This window comes from Dreissena polymorpha, chromosome 10 (assembly GCF_020536995.1).
Source record: "Dreissena polymorpha isolate Duluth1 chromosome 10, UMN_Dpol_1.0, whole genome shotgun sequence".
Classification (NCBI taxonomy): Eukaryota; Metazoa; Mollusca; class Bivalvia; order Myida; family Dreissenidae; genus Dreissena; species Dreissena polymorpha.
Genome location: NC_068364.1, coordinates 80,674,712 through 80,693,378, shown reverse-complemented (window position 1 = coordinate 80,693,378; position 18,667 = coordinate 80,674,712). Strand labels below are relative to the sequence as shown.

General features: G+C 35.3%; 1 protein-coding gene across 1 annotated transcript in view; it reads right to left on the bottom strand.

Annotated features, from left to right (window-relative positions):
* The window catches only part of LOC127847350 (protein bark beetle-like), a 45,488-nt gene extending 33,622 nt beyond the window's left edge, over positions 1 to 11,866 (bottom strand). Inside the window, exons 1-8 of the mRNA XM_052379203.1 lie at positions 11,208 to 11,866; positions 10,534 to 10,715; positions 9,171 to 9,361; positions 7,649 to 7,749; positions 6,437 to 6,689; positions 2,760 to 3,010; positions 1,229 to 1,422; positions 257 to 357 (exon numbers count right to left, since the gene is read on the bottom strand). Of these exons, the coding sequence (XP_052235163.1) occupies positions 257 to 357; positions 1,229 to 1,422; positions 2,760 to 3,010; positions 6,437 to 6,689; positions 7,649 to 7,749; positions 9,171 to 9,361; positions 10,534 to 10,715; positions 11,208 to 11,579 (1,645 nt within the window). The 5' untranslated portion in view covers positions 11,580 to 11,866. The remainder of the gene's footprint in view (positions 1 to 256; positions 358 to 1,228; positions 1,423 to 2,759; positions 3,011 to 6,436; positions 6,690 to 7,648; positions 7,750 to 9,170; positions 9,362 to 10,533; positions 10,716 to 11,207) is intronic.
* Between the last annotated feature and the right edge of the window lie 6,801 nt (positions 11,867 to 18,667).

Here is an 18,667-nt window from a genome sequence, read left to right as displayed (position 1 = left end):
ACTGCAAAAATCAACTGAAAATGTCTATTTGCAACCAGCATAAAACAAGAACAGCCTTCTAGTAACTCCCATGATATTCAGGTTTTATGCTGTTAGCTGCTAATCAATATCTATGTGTTGGAAATGAAGGCTAAAAATTTGAATCTAGTATGAAAGGTCTTAAATTTAAATTGATTTTCGTAGGGACTTTAAATGCTTCCAAAAGCATATCTGAGAGGTAAAGGTATAAGTAATTAAGAAAACAATAATTGTTTACCGTAGTTAGTGGTGAGTTCCATGAGGAATCTTATACATGGTCGATGGCTCTTGCACCGTTTGACAGGTTCTCCGTCAGGTCTCGGTATATCAAAATCAAACCTGAAAAAGAATGGAAAATAGTGCACAACACTCTGACTTCAAGTCCAACAATAAGGCAATACTTGTGGTTATTTCAATCTTTTTCTATCTTACATTATTTGTTCATTAGGCAATTTGTGTAACATTTTCATATTACTTAATATTTTTTATAATTATTTATTTACTATGGAGTAAGACCAGTCCATATTGAGAAAACAAGATTGACAACTTGTCACAAAATATGCATGTTCAAAACTTTTAAGTCTACATAACTTTGAATGTCCTGTTTAAAGAATTACAATTCCTAACAAGGTATGCATACAAGCTACCATCATTGCAAACTTTAAACATAATACCACCAACTAAACTCAAGTGTTGAGCAGAAAGTGATTTCCTATTCTTAGCAAGAGTACTGGACATTTATCAGCCTTGCCCATACGCAAATCCAAGCTAGGTCTAAATGTAAGCAATCCAGGCTCAAAATTTAAGTGCAATAAATACAACAAGAGCACCGCTTAACGGGTGCTTCTCTTGGCTGCGGGTGCATTTTTGAAGAAATTAAAACTTGTCAGAATTTTTTTTTAGAGGTCACAGTGACCTTGACCTAATGACCCAAATACGGATGTGGCGTGTAGAACTTATCTAAGTGCAGCTACACATGAAGTTTCAAAGTTGTAGGTGGAAGCACTTTGATTTTAAATCCCATGTTCAAAACCTTAACAAAATGTTAAGGTTTAAGCACTACGGGGACGGCGGACATGACACGAAGAGCTGGCTATGACAATACCTAGGGTTTTCTGCGAAAACAGCCGAGCTAATAAAATTAAAAATTTATGCTTAAAACCGAGAAAGGAAAAAGTTACATAAAAAAGATTAAGATATTGATATTTACTTGATATGAATAGTGTCCGTCTTGGTGGTCACTGACTGTGGGAACGATCCATTGTTGACCATGAACTGCAGGATGATAGGGTGGCTGGGTAAATCACCCCCGTCCCGGACTGTAATCATCCCGCTGGCCTGGGGGTCACGTTCCATGATGAGGGTGTGCAGCGTGATCATCTTTTGTGGCGCCGTTCTGATATTCTGGATGAAAAAGAGAACACAGCAAGGTAAACCGATAGCTGACATTATTATACCTCACTTTTATTCACAATGCTTAACTCCCATAGGCCATCATGAGATATAAATACTGTCAGACCCAGCAGGAAAAAATTAACTGTCCAGAAAATACTGTCGCCAGCTAAAAAGATACTGTCGCCCACTACCTAAGCAGTCATGTCTAGAATGGTAAAAAATTATACTGTCCCATTCGTGTATGCGCAGTTTTGCATTTCCGTTGTAAACAGACGACCAAATCTGTCAATCATTGCTGAAATTAAAGGGGCCTTTTCATGTTTGGGTTAATTGACAAAAATGAAAAAAGTTGTTTCAGATTTGCAAATTTTCGTTTTAGTTATTATATTTGTGAGGAAACAGTAATACTGAACATTTACCGTGCTCTTAAATCTGTTGTGACTTGTGAATAGTTTAGAGGACACATTTATCACATTAAATCTTTTGACGATTTAAAAACCTAAAAATTATTAAGCGTTGCAAGGCGACTGAATGAATAATTTGGAGGGTTCTGTTGTTGTCGTTTTTATTTTGTGAAACTACGACGATTGCTAATATAAAGTATAAAATACATCTGTCAGTGTATCATGAAGGATGGTCGAGTGGTCTAAGTGGTAGACTTTTTACTCCAGGACTCCAGGGGTCAGTGGTTCAAGCACTACTGAGGGTTACCTTTTTTCTTTTTTTAAATTGTATTCTTAATTTTTTCTTGGAGCTTTTTAGTTAACATTTATCAATATAAAGCATTTAATCACAAACTTCAAAATATGCCAAAATCTGTGAAAAGGCCCCTTTAAATACAAATTGAATGATTGAATATTAAAATTGTTCATGGTTCATCTAAATTGTTCAAGTTTGAATAGCTTTTTGGGAATAAATAAATAAATATTACATGTCTGACAGGGTGACAGTAAATTTGTAAACTTTCGCCTTGGTTGACAGTATTTCCTCAAGTTGACCAATTTACTTTCACCCTGTCAGACATTTGTTTTTTAACCATTTTGGGAATGGGACTGGGTCCCTTTTGATTGGGAAAATTTGCGGCATTTTGACTTAAATTGGAAAATTAGTGTTGTTGTTGTTTTGGTAACAAATGCTTCAAAATTGAAATATTTTCTATGGTTGAATTATATAGCTGGATGGCAGATTACCAAAATGTTGAAATCTAATAAAAAAACTTTTTTGGAAACCTTTGTTTTGGAATCTTTAGCTGCCATTTGGGAAAGATATATACTTTTTCCATTGGAAATGGGGCAAAATACCAGACCCGCAAAAAAAACACTGGACCAACCACCACAGTTTCTTACCAGCTGACACGATGAGCCTACTGGCTTCTCCCCAATGGGACTCACGACATCCTGGTGCAGGGTGATGGGAAACATGTACTGGTTGGATGATGCCACGCGGCAGAAGGAATCGGACCAGGGGTAGTCCCGATTGAACTCGTTGATTGTGTAGTTAGACACGTACATCTTCACACCGTCGCCCCAGTTGTGGGTGATGTCCGTCATGTTGATTAATGTCTGACCCACAGGTGACTTGATGAATAATCCATGCCCTGAATACAATGATTGTAACTCATGTTGATTAATGTCTGACCCACGGGTGACATGATGAATATTCAATGACCTAAATACAAGGATTGTAACTCATGTTGATTAATGTCTGACCCACGGGTGACTTGATGAATATTCCATGCCCTGAATACAATGATTGAAACTCATGTTGATTAATGTCTGACCCACGGGTGACATGATGAATATTCAATGACCTAAATACAAGGATTGAAACTCATGTTGATTAATGTCTGACCCACAGGTGACTTGATGAATATTCCATGCCCTAAATACAAGGATTGTAACTCATGTTGATTAATGATCAGTGTCCGACAAATCCATTGCCCGGAGCCCGGGGGCTACCGCATTTTTTTATCGGGCTACTGAAATTTTCCAGCTCACGCCCGCCGGGCTACTAGTACTACAAATCTATAAGAGCCGTAGCCCGGTTTATTGACAGACATACGTAGAAAAAACACGTTGACCTTGTGTTTGTACACTGTGTATTGATTATAATCCGATAACAAAGTGCTATCAATTATCTTATCAGTCACCCATCACTTGCGGTAATGTCGATTGTAAACAGTTCCAGCGTATTTTAATCATTTAATCAGCATCAACATTTGTCGTCTGCTAATAATATAATGAGAGCCGATAGGATAGTTTGCGCACGTGATGCAACGTCATTTCGCAATTTGGAATTCTTTGTTAACCACATCAATTAGTTTGAAAACGTTTTTGAATACGTTAATAATCCAAGGACGCCGAAAATTACAAAATAAAAAACAACGGATTCTTCAAAACGGTCACGACATAGAAAACGAATATTAATTACACTGGTGTGAACGCGGTTAACACTTGCTATTAGTTTGCATTGTCAATTAATGATAAGAGGGACCGTCAAGTGGTTGAATGACGAAAAAAGAAAAGTTCTAGAATACCGTGTTTTTTTACAATTATTAGTTTAAATTGATTACCGGGGTAAAATATCACGACTGGCATATTACATTACTTGAAAACAGTTCATATTTTCAGTATATTTGTTAATAAAAATTCGATGTGAATTCGAAGTAAATTGCGGAAATAGGTGACATAACGATATACACACTTCAAACAACGCAAGTAGATTGATCATTTTATATATAAAATATGTACAATTCACTACACATGCACAATTTGCATTCCTGGGTTTACTATGTGACGATGATGATCAATCTACTGGTGTTTTTTTTTAGTAAACTAGAAGCTACCCACCTGTACCCAGTAAAATTTATTACGGAATGTACTGAACATATGAAAACTTATATTGGTAATATTTGGAGAATTTAGCCCATATAAAAAGTATCTCTACATTCTTTGCGCATCTTATAATAAGACTAATAAGACTATTTGATATTGGACTTGTCTGAATGAAATCATTGTGTCACTGTGTAATACTGTTGCTAAGTGATTTTTTATGTCTACTACATGTCACATCAGATTACTTGTTGTATTATGTGAATGTAAATGAATGTATAAACAATTAAGATGAAAACTTGCCTCTAACCATTTTGTAGGTAAATTTTATGGGCTACCAAATATTTTTATTGGTAGCCCAGTGGGCTACCTGAAAAATAAGAAATTTGTCGGACACTGTAATGTCTGACTCATGGGTGACTTGATGAATATCCCATGCCCTGAATACAAGGATTGTAACTCATGTTAATCAATGTCTGACCTACAGGTGACTTGATGAAAATTCCATGCTCTGAATACAAGAATTGAAACTCACGTTGATAAATGTCTGACCCACGGGCGACTTGATGAATATTCCATGCCCTGAATACAAGGATTGAAACTCATGTTGATAAATGTCTGACCCACAGGTGACTTGATCAATATTCAATGACCTAAATACAAGGATTGTAACTCATGTTGATTAATGTCTGACCCACAGGTGTCTTGATGAATATTCCATGCCCTGAATACAAGGATTGCAACTTATGTTGATTCATGTCTGACCCACAGGTGACTTGATGAATATTCCATGCCCTGAATACAAGGATTGTAACTCATGTTGATTAATGTCTGACCCACAGGTGACTTGATGAATATTCCATGCCCTAAATACAATGATTGTAACTCATGTTTATTAATTTCTGACCCACGGGCGTTTTGATGAATATTCCATGCCCTGAATACAAGGATTGTAACTGATTAATGTCTGACCCACAGGTGACTTGATGAATATTCCATGCCCTGAATACACGGATTGTAACTGATTAATGTCTGACCCACAGGTGACTTGATGAATATTCCATGCCCTGAATACAAGGATTGTAACTGATTAATGTCTGACCCACAGGTGACTTGATGAATAATCCATGCCCTGAATACAATGATTGTAACTCATGTTGATTAATGTCTGACCCACAGGTGACTTGATGAATATTCCATGCCATGAATACAAGGATTGTAACTCATGTTGATTAATGTCTGACCCACGGGTGTCTTGATGATTTTTTTTTTTGATTTAAGACACGGGTGTCTTAATGAATAAATTATTTGATTTTCATTTATACCAAGTGTAACAAATTTAAAATAAAACAAGCAATGTGTTTGGGAAACACTATGTCCCCATATATCTGACCTTTGACCTTGAAGTATGACCTTGACCTTTCACCACTCAAAATGTGCAGCTCCATGAGATACATATGCATGCCAAATATCAAGTTGCTATCTTCAATATTGCAAAAGTTATTGCAAATGTTAAAGTTGGCGCAAACCAACCAACAGACCAACCAACCAACCAACAGACAGGGCAAACACAATATGTCCCCCACTATAGTGGTGGGGGGACGTAAAAAAACTAAAAAGCAAAATGAAGCATCGATACCAATGTGTTGTATTCTGCAGAAGAAGATTTTGCTATGATGATTTTATACCAAACATCTTTTGTTCAATTACAGGCAAACAATTTACTCTAAATTAAACAAGAGATGTGTTTGTCAGAAACACAATGCCCATTATTGCGCCGCTTTGAAGCCATAAATTTGACCTTTGACCTTGACCTTTCACCACTCAAAATGTGCAGCTCCATGAGGTACACATGCATGCCAAATAGCAACTTGCTATCATCAATATTCAAAAATGTATGACCAAACTTCAACGAAGGTTAAAGTTTTAGGAAAGAAAAAAACAATATTTGACCTTTGACCTTGAAGGGTGACCTTGACTTTTCACCACTCAAAATGTGCAGCTCCGTGAGATACACATGCGTGCCAAATATGAAGTTGCTATCATCAATATTGCAAAAGTTATCAAACTTTAACCAAGGTTAAAGTTTTCAGACACACACACAATGAATGACAGACAGACAGGCCAAAAACAATAAACCCCCGATTTTTCGATCCGGGGGCATAAAAACGTTTCTTAGTTTTACTCCATACCTCTGTTATGCGACACCGAAGAGTTCGCAATGTGGATTTCTCCGCGGATATCCGTCAGGTTAAGCCCGTCATACGCACCGTGAGACACAGTGATATTGTTCATGATCGGTACATACGGACTCGCACTTATTGATGCAAACCCGTGCACCAGCCCGTCCACCTTGTAAATGTCCAGCCCGGCATACTCAATGTCCAGATACTCCAGGTACGTTTCCGTGATGTTGTAGCGGAGTCGCTCCGATGTGCTGTACACCTGTAACATTATAACCAAATTTTGATAAAATATTCAAACCGCATCAGGTTTTATACCTTCTTCGATAATGGCCGTTTTCCACAAATTTGAGAAGTTCCAGACTCAGATGTCATAATTAAACAAAATTTGTGACTCAAATATTTACAATTTTTAAACGTTTGCGGCTCATTTTTTTCACTAAAGTACGAGGACAAGGCTGTTTCTCACAGATGAGACATAAGCCCTGTGCATGCATGTATGAAACATGGCCAGTAAATAATAATTTAGAGATAAGATTTCCTTGTCCCTAGGTTCTCAAGCCAATTAGTATTCGCCATATTGTGTGTAATTTTGTTCACATTTCCAAGTAAATAACACAAAGAACATAAATTGTTAATATCAGACACTGAATCTTGCCACCTGACATGTTTAGTTCACTGAAGTGTGCACAGCGGGCTTGATTTATTTAGTTTTTTTTTCAATATTTATACTCAGGTTTATTTTGTATACTGTCAGTTCAGATAGATTTGGATCAAAATTACTTAAGACTTATTGCTATATAAACTTAGAAGTAGCATTATTTGTATTGTATTTGTTTTTGATAATATTAAGTAAAAAAAAGAGAATTTAAACCACCCAATGACTTGTTTGTGAAATTATACGAGACTTTTTCTGGGAAACTGGGCGTAATGCATGTGCGTAAAGTGTCATCCCAGATTAGCCTGTGCAGTTCGCACAGGCTAATCAGGGATGACACTTTCTGTCTAAACTTGATTTTCGGTAAGGAGGGACTTCCTTGAAACTAAAAATACCATAATAGTGAAAAGTGTTGTCCCTGATTAGCCTGTGCAAACTAATCTGGGACGACACTTTACACACATGCATTACGCCCAGTTTTCTCAGAACGCGACTCATATTATATTTTTCTTTTGTTGTCCTTAGACCTAAATCGAGTCTTCACACCAAACAGCTCTACAAACCATTGTCACTGTAGAGTTGTAGATCTCAATACCCCTCCAGTGATCCTTCGCAAGGTCAGGCCGCAAGCCTGCGCACTCAAACCCTATCACCTGCTGACCATCTGAAATAATCAAGAAAATATTGATTCATTATTTTTAATGTAGCATTCAAACCCAATCACCTGCTGACTTTTGAAATAATAAGAAAAATATCAATTAAAGTCCCAAATTCGCCAGTGTCACACTCTAATCAGGGAGCACGCTTTCCGCATAAAACAGGATCTAAGTTTAGAACAGATTTTCTTCAAACAAAAAAATCTGTAATAGTGGAAAATGTCGTCCCTGATGAGCCAGTGCAAACTGCACACGCTAATCTGGGCAGACACTAACACCAATCTATTAAACCCTGTTTTCTAAACGTGAGGCTTGTTTATTATGATTTATGTATTTTCCCTTGGCGTTAAATCTTATGGCAACAAAATACAAAAGTATTGGTTTCCAAAGCAAACATTTAATTTCAAATTTGAAGACAAATGAAAACAGCTTTATTCTTTAGATAAATAGTTAACTGCCCAAGACAGCCATAAATGTTTGGTCTAGACAGACCCATCACAAAAAATTGCATGTCTGTTGAGACTTGTCAAATTTCTCTCTTTCCACCAATTGAATATTAGTTAAGCAACTGAGTATGGTTCAGAAATTCCTTTTGTAAAGTAGTTGTTCAAAATGTTCTCCGTTTAAATTTCAATTGCCAGAATCAGATTTTTTTTATTTTGCAATAGCTTTATTAAGAAAACAATTTGGGCATTTTGCATTCTCATCCTTTCTTCATTTTAAAGAAATCACAAATTATAGTTACTTTAGTTATAACCTAATGATTTTAGCTTGATTGCATCGAAAGCCTAAGGCTTATATACACACTAACAGATTCCGTTTCCTGGGCCTAGAACCAGTACTTCATGGTGTCTTTGGGTGAGATCTAAAGAATACTCCCACAGTGGGGATCCAACCTGTGACCTCCCGGTCACTAGGAGGACACCTTATCCATTACAACACGACGACCTTTAGTTACTTACTTTAACAACTGCAAAGTAGATTGTTTGCAAACAATATACATTTTTTGTAAGGCCAACGGAAATTGTAGGAAAATCCACATTCCAATAAGACTGTACAAGTAAATTAAAACGTATAACGGGCCTTGTATAATAACGGAATTCAGGATATTTAAGTCGTTTATTGTACATGTAGTTTATTTTTGAAACAATGTGTATCATACAACAAAAAAGACTGTCTGCCATTAATATCATGCAAAATTATACTTTACTTAAAAAAAATATTACTGATACTTGAACAAGAAAAGACTAAAAACCCATCTGAGAGCCCAACCCCAAAAGGCCTGGTTATTTTTTTTTTAAAGTTGCAAAGTGTATGTATAAAATGATTGCCCTATTTCTGTTAGTCGTAAATGTATCATTTAAACTTGCAAAGTAATAAGATATAATCAATACCATATTTAATCACATATGAAAAACTGGCAACTTACCACAAATAGTTGGTCCGTATTTGATGTCCTTTGCCCCAGGACAATCAAACAGACTATTTTCAGAGCCGCGACATGCTGGTTTCTCGAACAACATGTAATCCGTCTCATTACGTGAAAACGAGTGGTACGTAAAGTTTCCATACACGAAGCCAAGGTGTCGACACGTCACATTGAGGTCTATGTTTGTAAAACTGGAAAAAGCAGAAAATAATTTATAATGCTTTCTATCCTACTTCAGCAATATTATCGGCCAATTTCCTCTAAACAATTTCTCCAACTTTCATGGTAACCTTGGGACATGTCTTTCTCCATCTCACTTTAAAAAAAAAATATTTCCCCAAAAATGCCGTGGCGTAATGGATAAGGTGTCTTCCTAGCAATCAGGAGGTCACGGGTTTGATCCCCACTCAGGCAACGTTCTCTAGATCTTCCCCAAAGACCCCAAGTAATAGAACAGGCCCAGGAAACGGACTAAAGAGCTTTTCTATAAGCTTGAGGATTTTGATGCAATTGAGCTAAAATAAATAGGCTTAAACTAAAAATGTTAAACTTAAATGAGAAGCCATGCCTTTTCCTCAACCAAATTATGCCCTAGCTGATATGAATTTATATAATTTTTCCTAAAGAGACATTTTGTGTTGCAAACAAGGGACACTTAAAATTATAGATTCTAAGTAGAAATATTGTTATACAGTAAATGATGACTGTAATGCTAAATATTTTTAGAGTTCACAGTTGTGTATTTATAACTAAAAAGGGAGATTAAGTACAACATTTGTGAAACTAGTGATTACTAACTGATGCTTCAAGCAAATGTTTAACATTAATTTTTACCTTATTAAGATATACATTTCAATTTTTGAAGTATAAGGACATGCATTTTCTTTTCAGGGAATTCAATTTATTATAATAAGGGTGAACAAATATATGCGTTTAGCAAGGTAACTATAGTCTGATTTAAGCACTTCACATTTAATGAACTGATTTTAAGAAACACAGATTTAAAGAAACAAGCAAAGATCGATATCATCACAGGTACTTGAAAAAAATTGTTGGTCCTTATATATATAATAAGAGCTTATTATATATATATAAGGACCAAAATTTTTTCAAGTACCTGTGGATATCATATAATACTGTTACACTATGGTATCAAGTAAAAAAGGTACAGCGCCAGTTTGACAATCACCAGTGCTTTTTTCCTTCTTAGAGAATGGCTGTTTTCTACCAATTTTATGGAGTTTGCAACTCATTTTTTTTAATGTTGTGACTTATTTTATTTACAAATTGAGGGGCAATAGGCTGCTTCATAAAAAAGGGAAAAAATGCCCTACACACACGACAATTTTGTGTTCAGTCATACTTGTTATAGTTTGTGCAGACGCCACGCCACTTGCTGTTGTACTGGAGGTCCAGTCTACCATCCCGTGTCGTGTTTCCATCAACCAGTCTAGCGTCCTGGGGCCAAGGGCTGTTGGGCCCCAAGTGGTCTGAGGCATTTGGATTCTTGGTCATCAGGATACGGCCATTAGGAATGTAACTACCCTGGAAATAAAAATGCAAACACACTGAATAAATTATATTAGATGCATTTACAGCTTATTTACATTCTCCAGTCCTGGCAAAATTTCATTGTTGGATAATTACCCCCACAAAATAACCATTCTGTTGTTTTAAATCAGGTGTCAGAGCTATTTTGAGATCTTTTGCGATATAATTAGTTTTAATTACTGATTCATACAAACAACAAAATTCATGATTGTTTGAGGTTGTTTTTTGGCTCAGATTTTGGAGCCTTTATTGGATAATTATCCCAACAACTAATAAGAATATTGAAGTTATATTATAAAATTGACTGTTATGTATATGTTCAGAATTCACTTATTTATGTTTGTTCTTTAAAAATAGTAACTGTTCCTAATTTATAGTTCAAATAATTATTTTCCCAATTTGGACTACAATTACCGATTTCACAGGTATAGGCCATATTCACTAAATGCTAAGAAAAAGACCTGCATAATTGGAAAAAACCTTTACCCTGGCAATGAGTGTTCCGTTGACAATAATCCCAAAACCGGGATCAAAGTACATCTTCACTCCAGGCATGATGACGAGACAACCCTGGGGCTCTATCTCTATGTTGCCTCGGATCATATACGGATTGTACTTCGCCATCAGAACCTTCCTCTCACGATTTTGCACCAGCAGACCACCCGCAACATCCTTGGGTACATTCACAAACGGGTCTTTACAATGAGTGGGTACGTAATAAAGGTTGTACAAGAGTCCATTCGCCTCCACTGGTACAAGGCCCTCTGGGGGTGGGGTAATCTGGCCGAACACTTGGTCCGGGCTATAAGTCACTATTGCACACAGAGTAGCACACAGAAGTCTTGCTGCAGAATCCATGGTTTTGCTTATAAACTCTCACTTCCGGATACTTTTCACGCCGATTTAAAAATTAGGTTTACATTTTGTTAGTTTTAAGGTAAACACACCTGTAATTACAGGTAAGTAAAATAAAAGTATGTTACCTTTATAAATCACACACACACACTAAATGTTTACAGTTTTAAATAGTATTCCCGAAGCCAGAAGAAACTTGTTTACGGCATGAATTTTCTATTTCTCATTCAGTCATTGTTGTTTATTTTCAAAATGGACGACGGGTTCACCTGTATTAAGTCCTTCATCGATCAAATTGTACCGGCCGGGAACCAATATCGGGAAATACCTTTGAGAAGTGTCACCGTGTTAGTAAAAATAGACTATAGTCCGTTTTCTATGTAATGGCTTAAAAACAAACGCATCGTAAATGTTAATTGGTATGTTATTTTAATAAAAATAAAATTACAAAACAGCAATAAAGTTCCACTTTGTTTATTACATTGTCGTTTCGCCGTCACATCGTGATATAGCTGACAGAAACATCATTGACATTCACGAAAGGAAAGCTACAGTTTTTAGACAGGCCATGTATTCACACTTCACTAAGCTTATTTGAATGGACATACAATGGCAAAGTTTTAAAATGCCTGAATTCTTTAGCACCATAGGTAAATGCGATCAGTCCCGGATTACACATACGTCAGAGTGTGCAACCGCCTGTGGGCCCGCAACTCCTACAATCGGGAAACCTCGGACAATTCCGCCATATCGGCGATCGTCTCTCGGGTGTATTTGGTGGAAGGATATGTCTAACGCCTCTAGGCGGAAGATATTACACCGAAAATATAGTTCGGGTTACAAACCATTAAATTTGCACTAAATTAACTGATAATATAGATATAGAAGGACCAATATCTCTGAGGAGTAATATAATAGAATATTTGTTTCTGTTATTGTTAAACATTAGTTGTCATTACACACAAAATATTCAAATGTTAATTAAATGTTTAGAAAGCTTATTAGTTGTTTCTTGAAGTGTAAACAACACCATTATTCAAACTTAAAGAACCAGTATTTCTTAAATTGCATTAATTATCGGTACAACATTGCGGATGTTCTGAAGGGCGACAAACTTTGAGATTTAATCCATATGTTTAGGTTCTATACCATAAACAATCGTACAACACTGTACAGTGGTACAGGGAAAACTCTTCGGTGTAATATAAGAAATAGTAAAATCCACTTAGACCCCCCCCCAAAAAAAACAACAACATTATAGTGACAAGTAAGGCAGTCACAAACTGTATACAGACAAAAGCCATATGGCTCTCAGTGGGGTTTACTATTACCAGTATTGAGACACCTAAAGGGTTTCGCAGGATGGAATAAGTGGAGAGCTTGATTGAATTTGAAAAACAATTCTTTCTGTGCATTTGATGATGGCAACCATACAGTATGGCAGATATTTTTTATATTTTAGCCTAAGCAACTTAATTCCAAATGCTGTTATTCTGGCCAGGCCGATACTCTTTAGCTGGGCAACCAAAACACTAAATATGGTCAACTGTGCAGGCAACAATTGTAACTAGAAGTGGCGCTGCAGAGGCCGACGCGTATCCCCATGCCGCATGTTTGACCCAGTAAGCATTTTAATGAACCTCGTGGTGAATAAAATGGATCAGCCCTGTTTTAGCCTTAAGTGTAAATTGGTTATTCCAATACTGTGGAGACACCAATAACACCTATAAAAAAATTAAGAATACAGTTTTTTATGCCCCCGGTAGGGTGGCATATAGTTTTTGAACTGTCCGTCAGCCTGTCTGTCTGTCCTTCCGTCTGAAAACTTTAACATTGCCCTAACTTTTGCAATATTGAAAATAGCAACTTGATATTTGGCATGCATGTGCATCTCAAGTAGCTGCACATTTTGAGTGGTGAAACGTCAAGGTCATCCTTAAAGGTCAAATATATGGCTTTAAAGCGGCGCAATAGGGGGTATTGTGTTTCTGACAAACACATCTCTTGTTTTTAATTGAAAAACCAAAGACATTGTTGGAATTTGACTAATTTAAGGCATCCTGTATACATTTTAAAACTCAATTTTCCACAATATGAAACAACTTTTTTAAAAGGCACCAATAAAAGCTCCTCCATACCCTATGCACGCTAAACCAAGAATCATTTTTTTATAAGATTATCCTTCAAAATGGGCAAAAGTCAGGGGCAATACTGTAAAAATGCCCTTTAACAACTCTTGTGACATGCAGCTGTAGTCTATTTTCTCTGTATTTTTTTTACAGCGAAACACATAATGGCATCATCATAGATGTATAGCTCAGAATTCATTTTATACTATATAAATATGTTATGTGGTCTTATTTATACAAAATAACCTGGATATTTATGAAAAAACACCTTCTCCCTGTAAGAGAGATGGCATTTGTTCGCCATAAACATTGATATATTCAGTAAATTGTAAGCAACAAACATGAAAATTCAGTCCCCCAGTCATCAAGTTTTTAAAGAGTTCAACTTTGCTTAAGTAATAATGCATCAATGTTGATTCTAACAAAAAAAGGGTAGTCATTTATGCCTAAACTGTTCTGCTTTCCAGAAGCAAGGACGTCAAACACAAACTTTAAACAATTTATAGTCTTAATTATTAAACAAGAGGGCCATGATGGCCCTGTATCGCTTCACTGCTGAAAAAAAAAGACTGAAACAAATATTCTCGGCATGTGCAAATACTTAAATATAGGCATTATTTAAGCACAAGTACACTTTTGTGACCCCCTGGGCTGGGTCACATTTAACCCCAGGGGCATAATTTGAGCAAACTTTGTAGAGGACTACTATATCTCACTACATACAAAATGTGGTAGCCCTAGGTCCTAGAGCTAAGGACGAGAATATTTTTAAAGTTTTCACAAAATAAGCAAGATATAAGCGTATATAATGTTCAATTTTGTGACCCGGTCAAATTTGACCCAAAGGGCATTATTTGAACAAACTTGGTAGAGGACTAAAAGATGCCACTGCATACCAAATTTGGTAGCCATAGTCCGAATGGTTTTCGACAAGAAGATTTTTAAAGATATCACAAAGTAGGTGCTTTATAAGCGTTAATTCAATTTTGTGACCCCTCGGGGCAGGGTCCAAGTTGACCCCAGAGGCATTATTTGAACAAATTTGGTAGAGGTTTATTTTAGATGTCACTACATACCAAATTTGGTAGCCCTAAGCCCAATGGTTATGGACAAGAATTTTTTTTAAGTTTTCACAAAATAGGCCTTATATAAGCATATGTTCAATTTTGTGCCCCCCGGGGCAGAGTCAAATTTGACCCCAGGGGCATAATTTGAACAAATTTGGTAGAGGACTATTAGATGTCCCTACATACAAAATTTGATAGCCCTAGGCTCAATTGTTATGGACAATAAGATTTTGAAAGTTTTCACAAAATAGGCCTTATATAAGCAAATTTTCAATTTTGTGACCCCAGGGGCAGGGTCAAATTTGATCACATGGGCATAATTTGAACAAATTTGAAAGAGGTTCACCCCAGGAACATTCCTGAAAAATTTCATCAGAATTGGACCAGTAGTTTAGGAGAAGATGTTTAAAGGAAAAGTTAATGCGCGGACAGACGCACGCGTGACGAACACAGGACCATGACATAAGCCCCGCTTGTCTTTGACCAGTGGAGCCTAAAAGATATTCGGCGTTTATCCTGATTTTGTAATATAGTACGAAAAATAACAATTTTATTTGATTCTGTAGTAGAAACAAAGAAGACTCCTTTTCTTTTCAAAGTAAAAGTTTTATAATAATTTTTTTTTTATTTTTTTTTTTACATTTTTTTTTATTCAATATAGAACATACAATGTATACATGTATATGATCATACAACAAAGTGATTGTACAAAGCAATAAAGTTCAGACATGTTATACAAGATATGCTAATATGTATACTTTTTTTGGTTTCCTAAAGATTTAGAAAAAAACAAAAACAAAAATCTGGGTTAATATGTTTTTTCTTTGGTTGTTTGTGATAGGTGTTGTTTTTTTTTAAAGAGAAAAGAAAAGAACAACAGAAGAACAGTTGTGAAAAATGATGAGTTGTATAAAGTGGGAAGAAAGCATAATGGACTTGTGTGTTTTGTTGTATGTTCACAATGATCTTATAAAATTGAAAAAAAAATATACACAAATATTTTAGAAAGATAAACTAACATTAGAGTAAAATGTATATAAGTGGACAAACATTATGAGAATTTTATCAGATTCCATTTTTGTTCAAAGATTTGTAATGTGTCATTACTGAGGGCTATTTCTTTCTCAATCTGGATTTTTAGTTTAAGACTATGGACAAAAACAATTAAAATTTGGTACTTGTTTTTTGTACTTCATGTTAAAGATAAAAGACGTTTAAAGGAAAAGTTAACACGCAGACGGACGCACGCACACACAGCGAACACAGGACCATGACATAAGCCCTGCTGGTCTTTGGCCAGTGGAGCTAAAAAGATATTCGGCGTATATCCTGATTTGTAATATAGTACAAAAAATAACGTTTTTATTTGATTCTGTAGTAGAAACAAAGAAGAACCCTTTTCTTTTCAAAGTAAAAGTTTTATAATTATGATAAATTTCCAGGACATAATTATGGGCCTTTGTTTTTGACATCTGATATTTTGTGAACCAAAGAATGGTGCTCTAATACGAATGATACATAACATGAAGTAAAACAAAACAAAATTACTGCGTAAGTGTGTGTGAGATAGAGAAAATTATCAAAAAACAATGAAAATTTTATTTGCATATTAAATACAACACACTTTGACAACAAAAAGTATTGTTTGTATAATCAATATGAACATAATCTAAGTTGCTGCTAATATGGGATCCCCACCAGGATTTGAACCTGGATTTCCTCTCCATATAGAAAGGTGTGTTTGCTTACACTATAAGGATGTTCCAATTAACAGCAATAATATTGGTTACACTTATTTCTATCAACTATATTAATTGTTTAATTAAGTCTTGACACAAAATGTGTAAATAAACGTTTTAAGCTTTTTAAAAAAAAATTATTCTCCATCAATTTTTTAAGGCAACTGTCACATTGATAATGACATGTATCATAAGGGCACGCCTTTAAAGCTACTCTGGATCAGGAACTCATGTTTTTCCACAAGCACTGAACCTGAAATTAGAAAAAGATTATTTAAAACCACTTTTTTTGTTATAGAAACAATTAAATGCCTTTTTTATTTCAATAGATTATTGATCCCCATAAAAATCTGGACACATAACCCAACAACTTGTTGAAAATGTGTTTGCTTATTTACATCTGTGAGTACATGTGTTGGTACATGTGACAGTGAGGCGGTAAGAAACTGCAACAACTAAATCGAAACAAATATTCAAATAACTACAATGGTATGTTTCTTATGCTAGCAATTAAGTAGCAAATAATGAGAATAACAAAATATGACATTTTGGGCTGCACTAACTATTAAGATCCATATAATGTTCAATGAACTTTATTTACAAACAGGGCCGAGTTGCAACATTTTACAAGATAAAACGTTTGATTACTTGTACGGTAAGAAATAACACTTTTTAATTGATGTAACATGCATCAAAATAATCCCAAATAGTTTAAACAAAAAACACAGAAATATTAATTGACTGGATAGTAGATTGACATGAACAGACAGTAAAATAGAGTTTTGGAATGGTCATGTTCATCAGATCATGTACAAAATTGGGACAATCATAGCTCTACACAGTTTCCAACTAGTATTTTAAATGTAAAAGAAAAAGATAAAGAAAAAAAGATGTACACCGAACATATGCTTGGAAAGTTCTGGGATTCATTCATCAACATTTCTTCAAGAAAGTATAATGTACTGAAAAGTTTAGCTTAATAAAAAAAAACACTTCACAATATCAGGGCTCGACATTAAAGGTAGTCCGACTGTCCGGGACAACCAACTTGTTAGTCCGGACAAGTAAATAAAGAATTTGCTAGTCCGACGGGACAAGTGGTCATTATAATTGTATAACTTAGAAAAAATGCCTTTAAAGCCATTATTTCTGTGGAGATATCACTCAACTTTTCCGAGTATATTTTGTATACGTTTAATCGTCGAAGCCCGAGATATTCCGATAGTTCCCATCGTTGGACACCCCCAGTCTATTCATTACGTTACTCTCCATTCCTAAGTGAGTGATACATGTACTACACTGTACTGTTTACAAGGGAATCAACCCTTAACATTTTTTTCTTTGCCAAGATAACAAGAATATTTTCCCTTGTAAAGAATATGCATTTTACGACACCGGTACACCTATCTTACAGACAATTAAAGTAGTGAAATCCTCTCAATGTATAGAATGATTTTTTTTTAAATATCAGTTAAGTACTGTACATATACATCACTTTTAACATTTTCTGTTTGATGTTGGCAACACACAAGTTTTGTCAGGTATTATGGCTTTGTATAATGTTTAAAAATCAATAATCTTGAGTTTTCCTGTTATTCTAGTCATTTCTTTTTGTATTTAAATTGCCTACAATTATGTTTACATGTATTTTGAACGATTCGAGTCTTTATGATTTGAGCATTTTGTATTATTTCATTATTTTTGCAAAGTACTGAGCAGAATAAGATATAACGGTCAGGACAAGTTGATTTTTGGTCAGGACTGGACAAGTGGCTTCAAAAGTTAATGTCGAGCCCTGAATATATATATAATATTACAGATATTCACATATAAACATTGTTACTGAACTCAACAGAAAACACTTTAAAAGTTTCAATGACTTAACATATCGTTGTTGAAAAAAATGGGCCCTTGCTGCACTGGTATCAACACAATTATATAACGCGATAATTTGCTCATAAAATGTCCATAATCAAGAATAAGGTAAACATTGTGGGCAGTCAATCGTTTGGCATATGGGTGTTTGAACTAAATTGCATCCGATAAACAAAATGGCAGCAAAAGCTATTGATGTAATGTACATTTAAAAACCCGCAGAACTAGATATAATAAGCGCTTGGTGAAATTTACAATTAATTATGCTCACCATCTTGAAA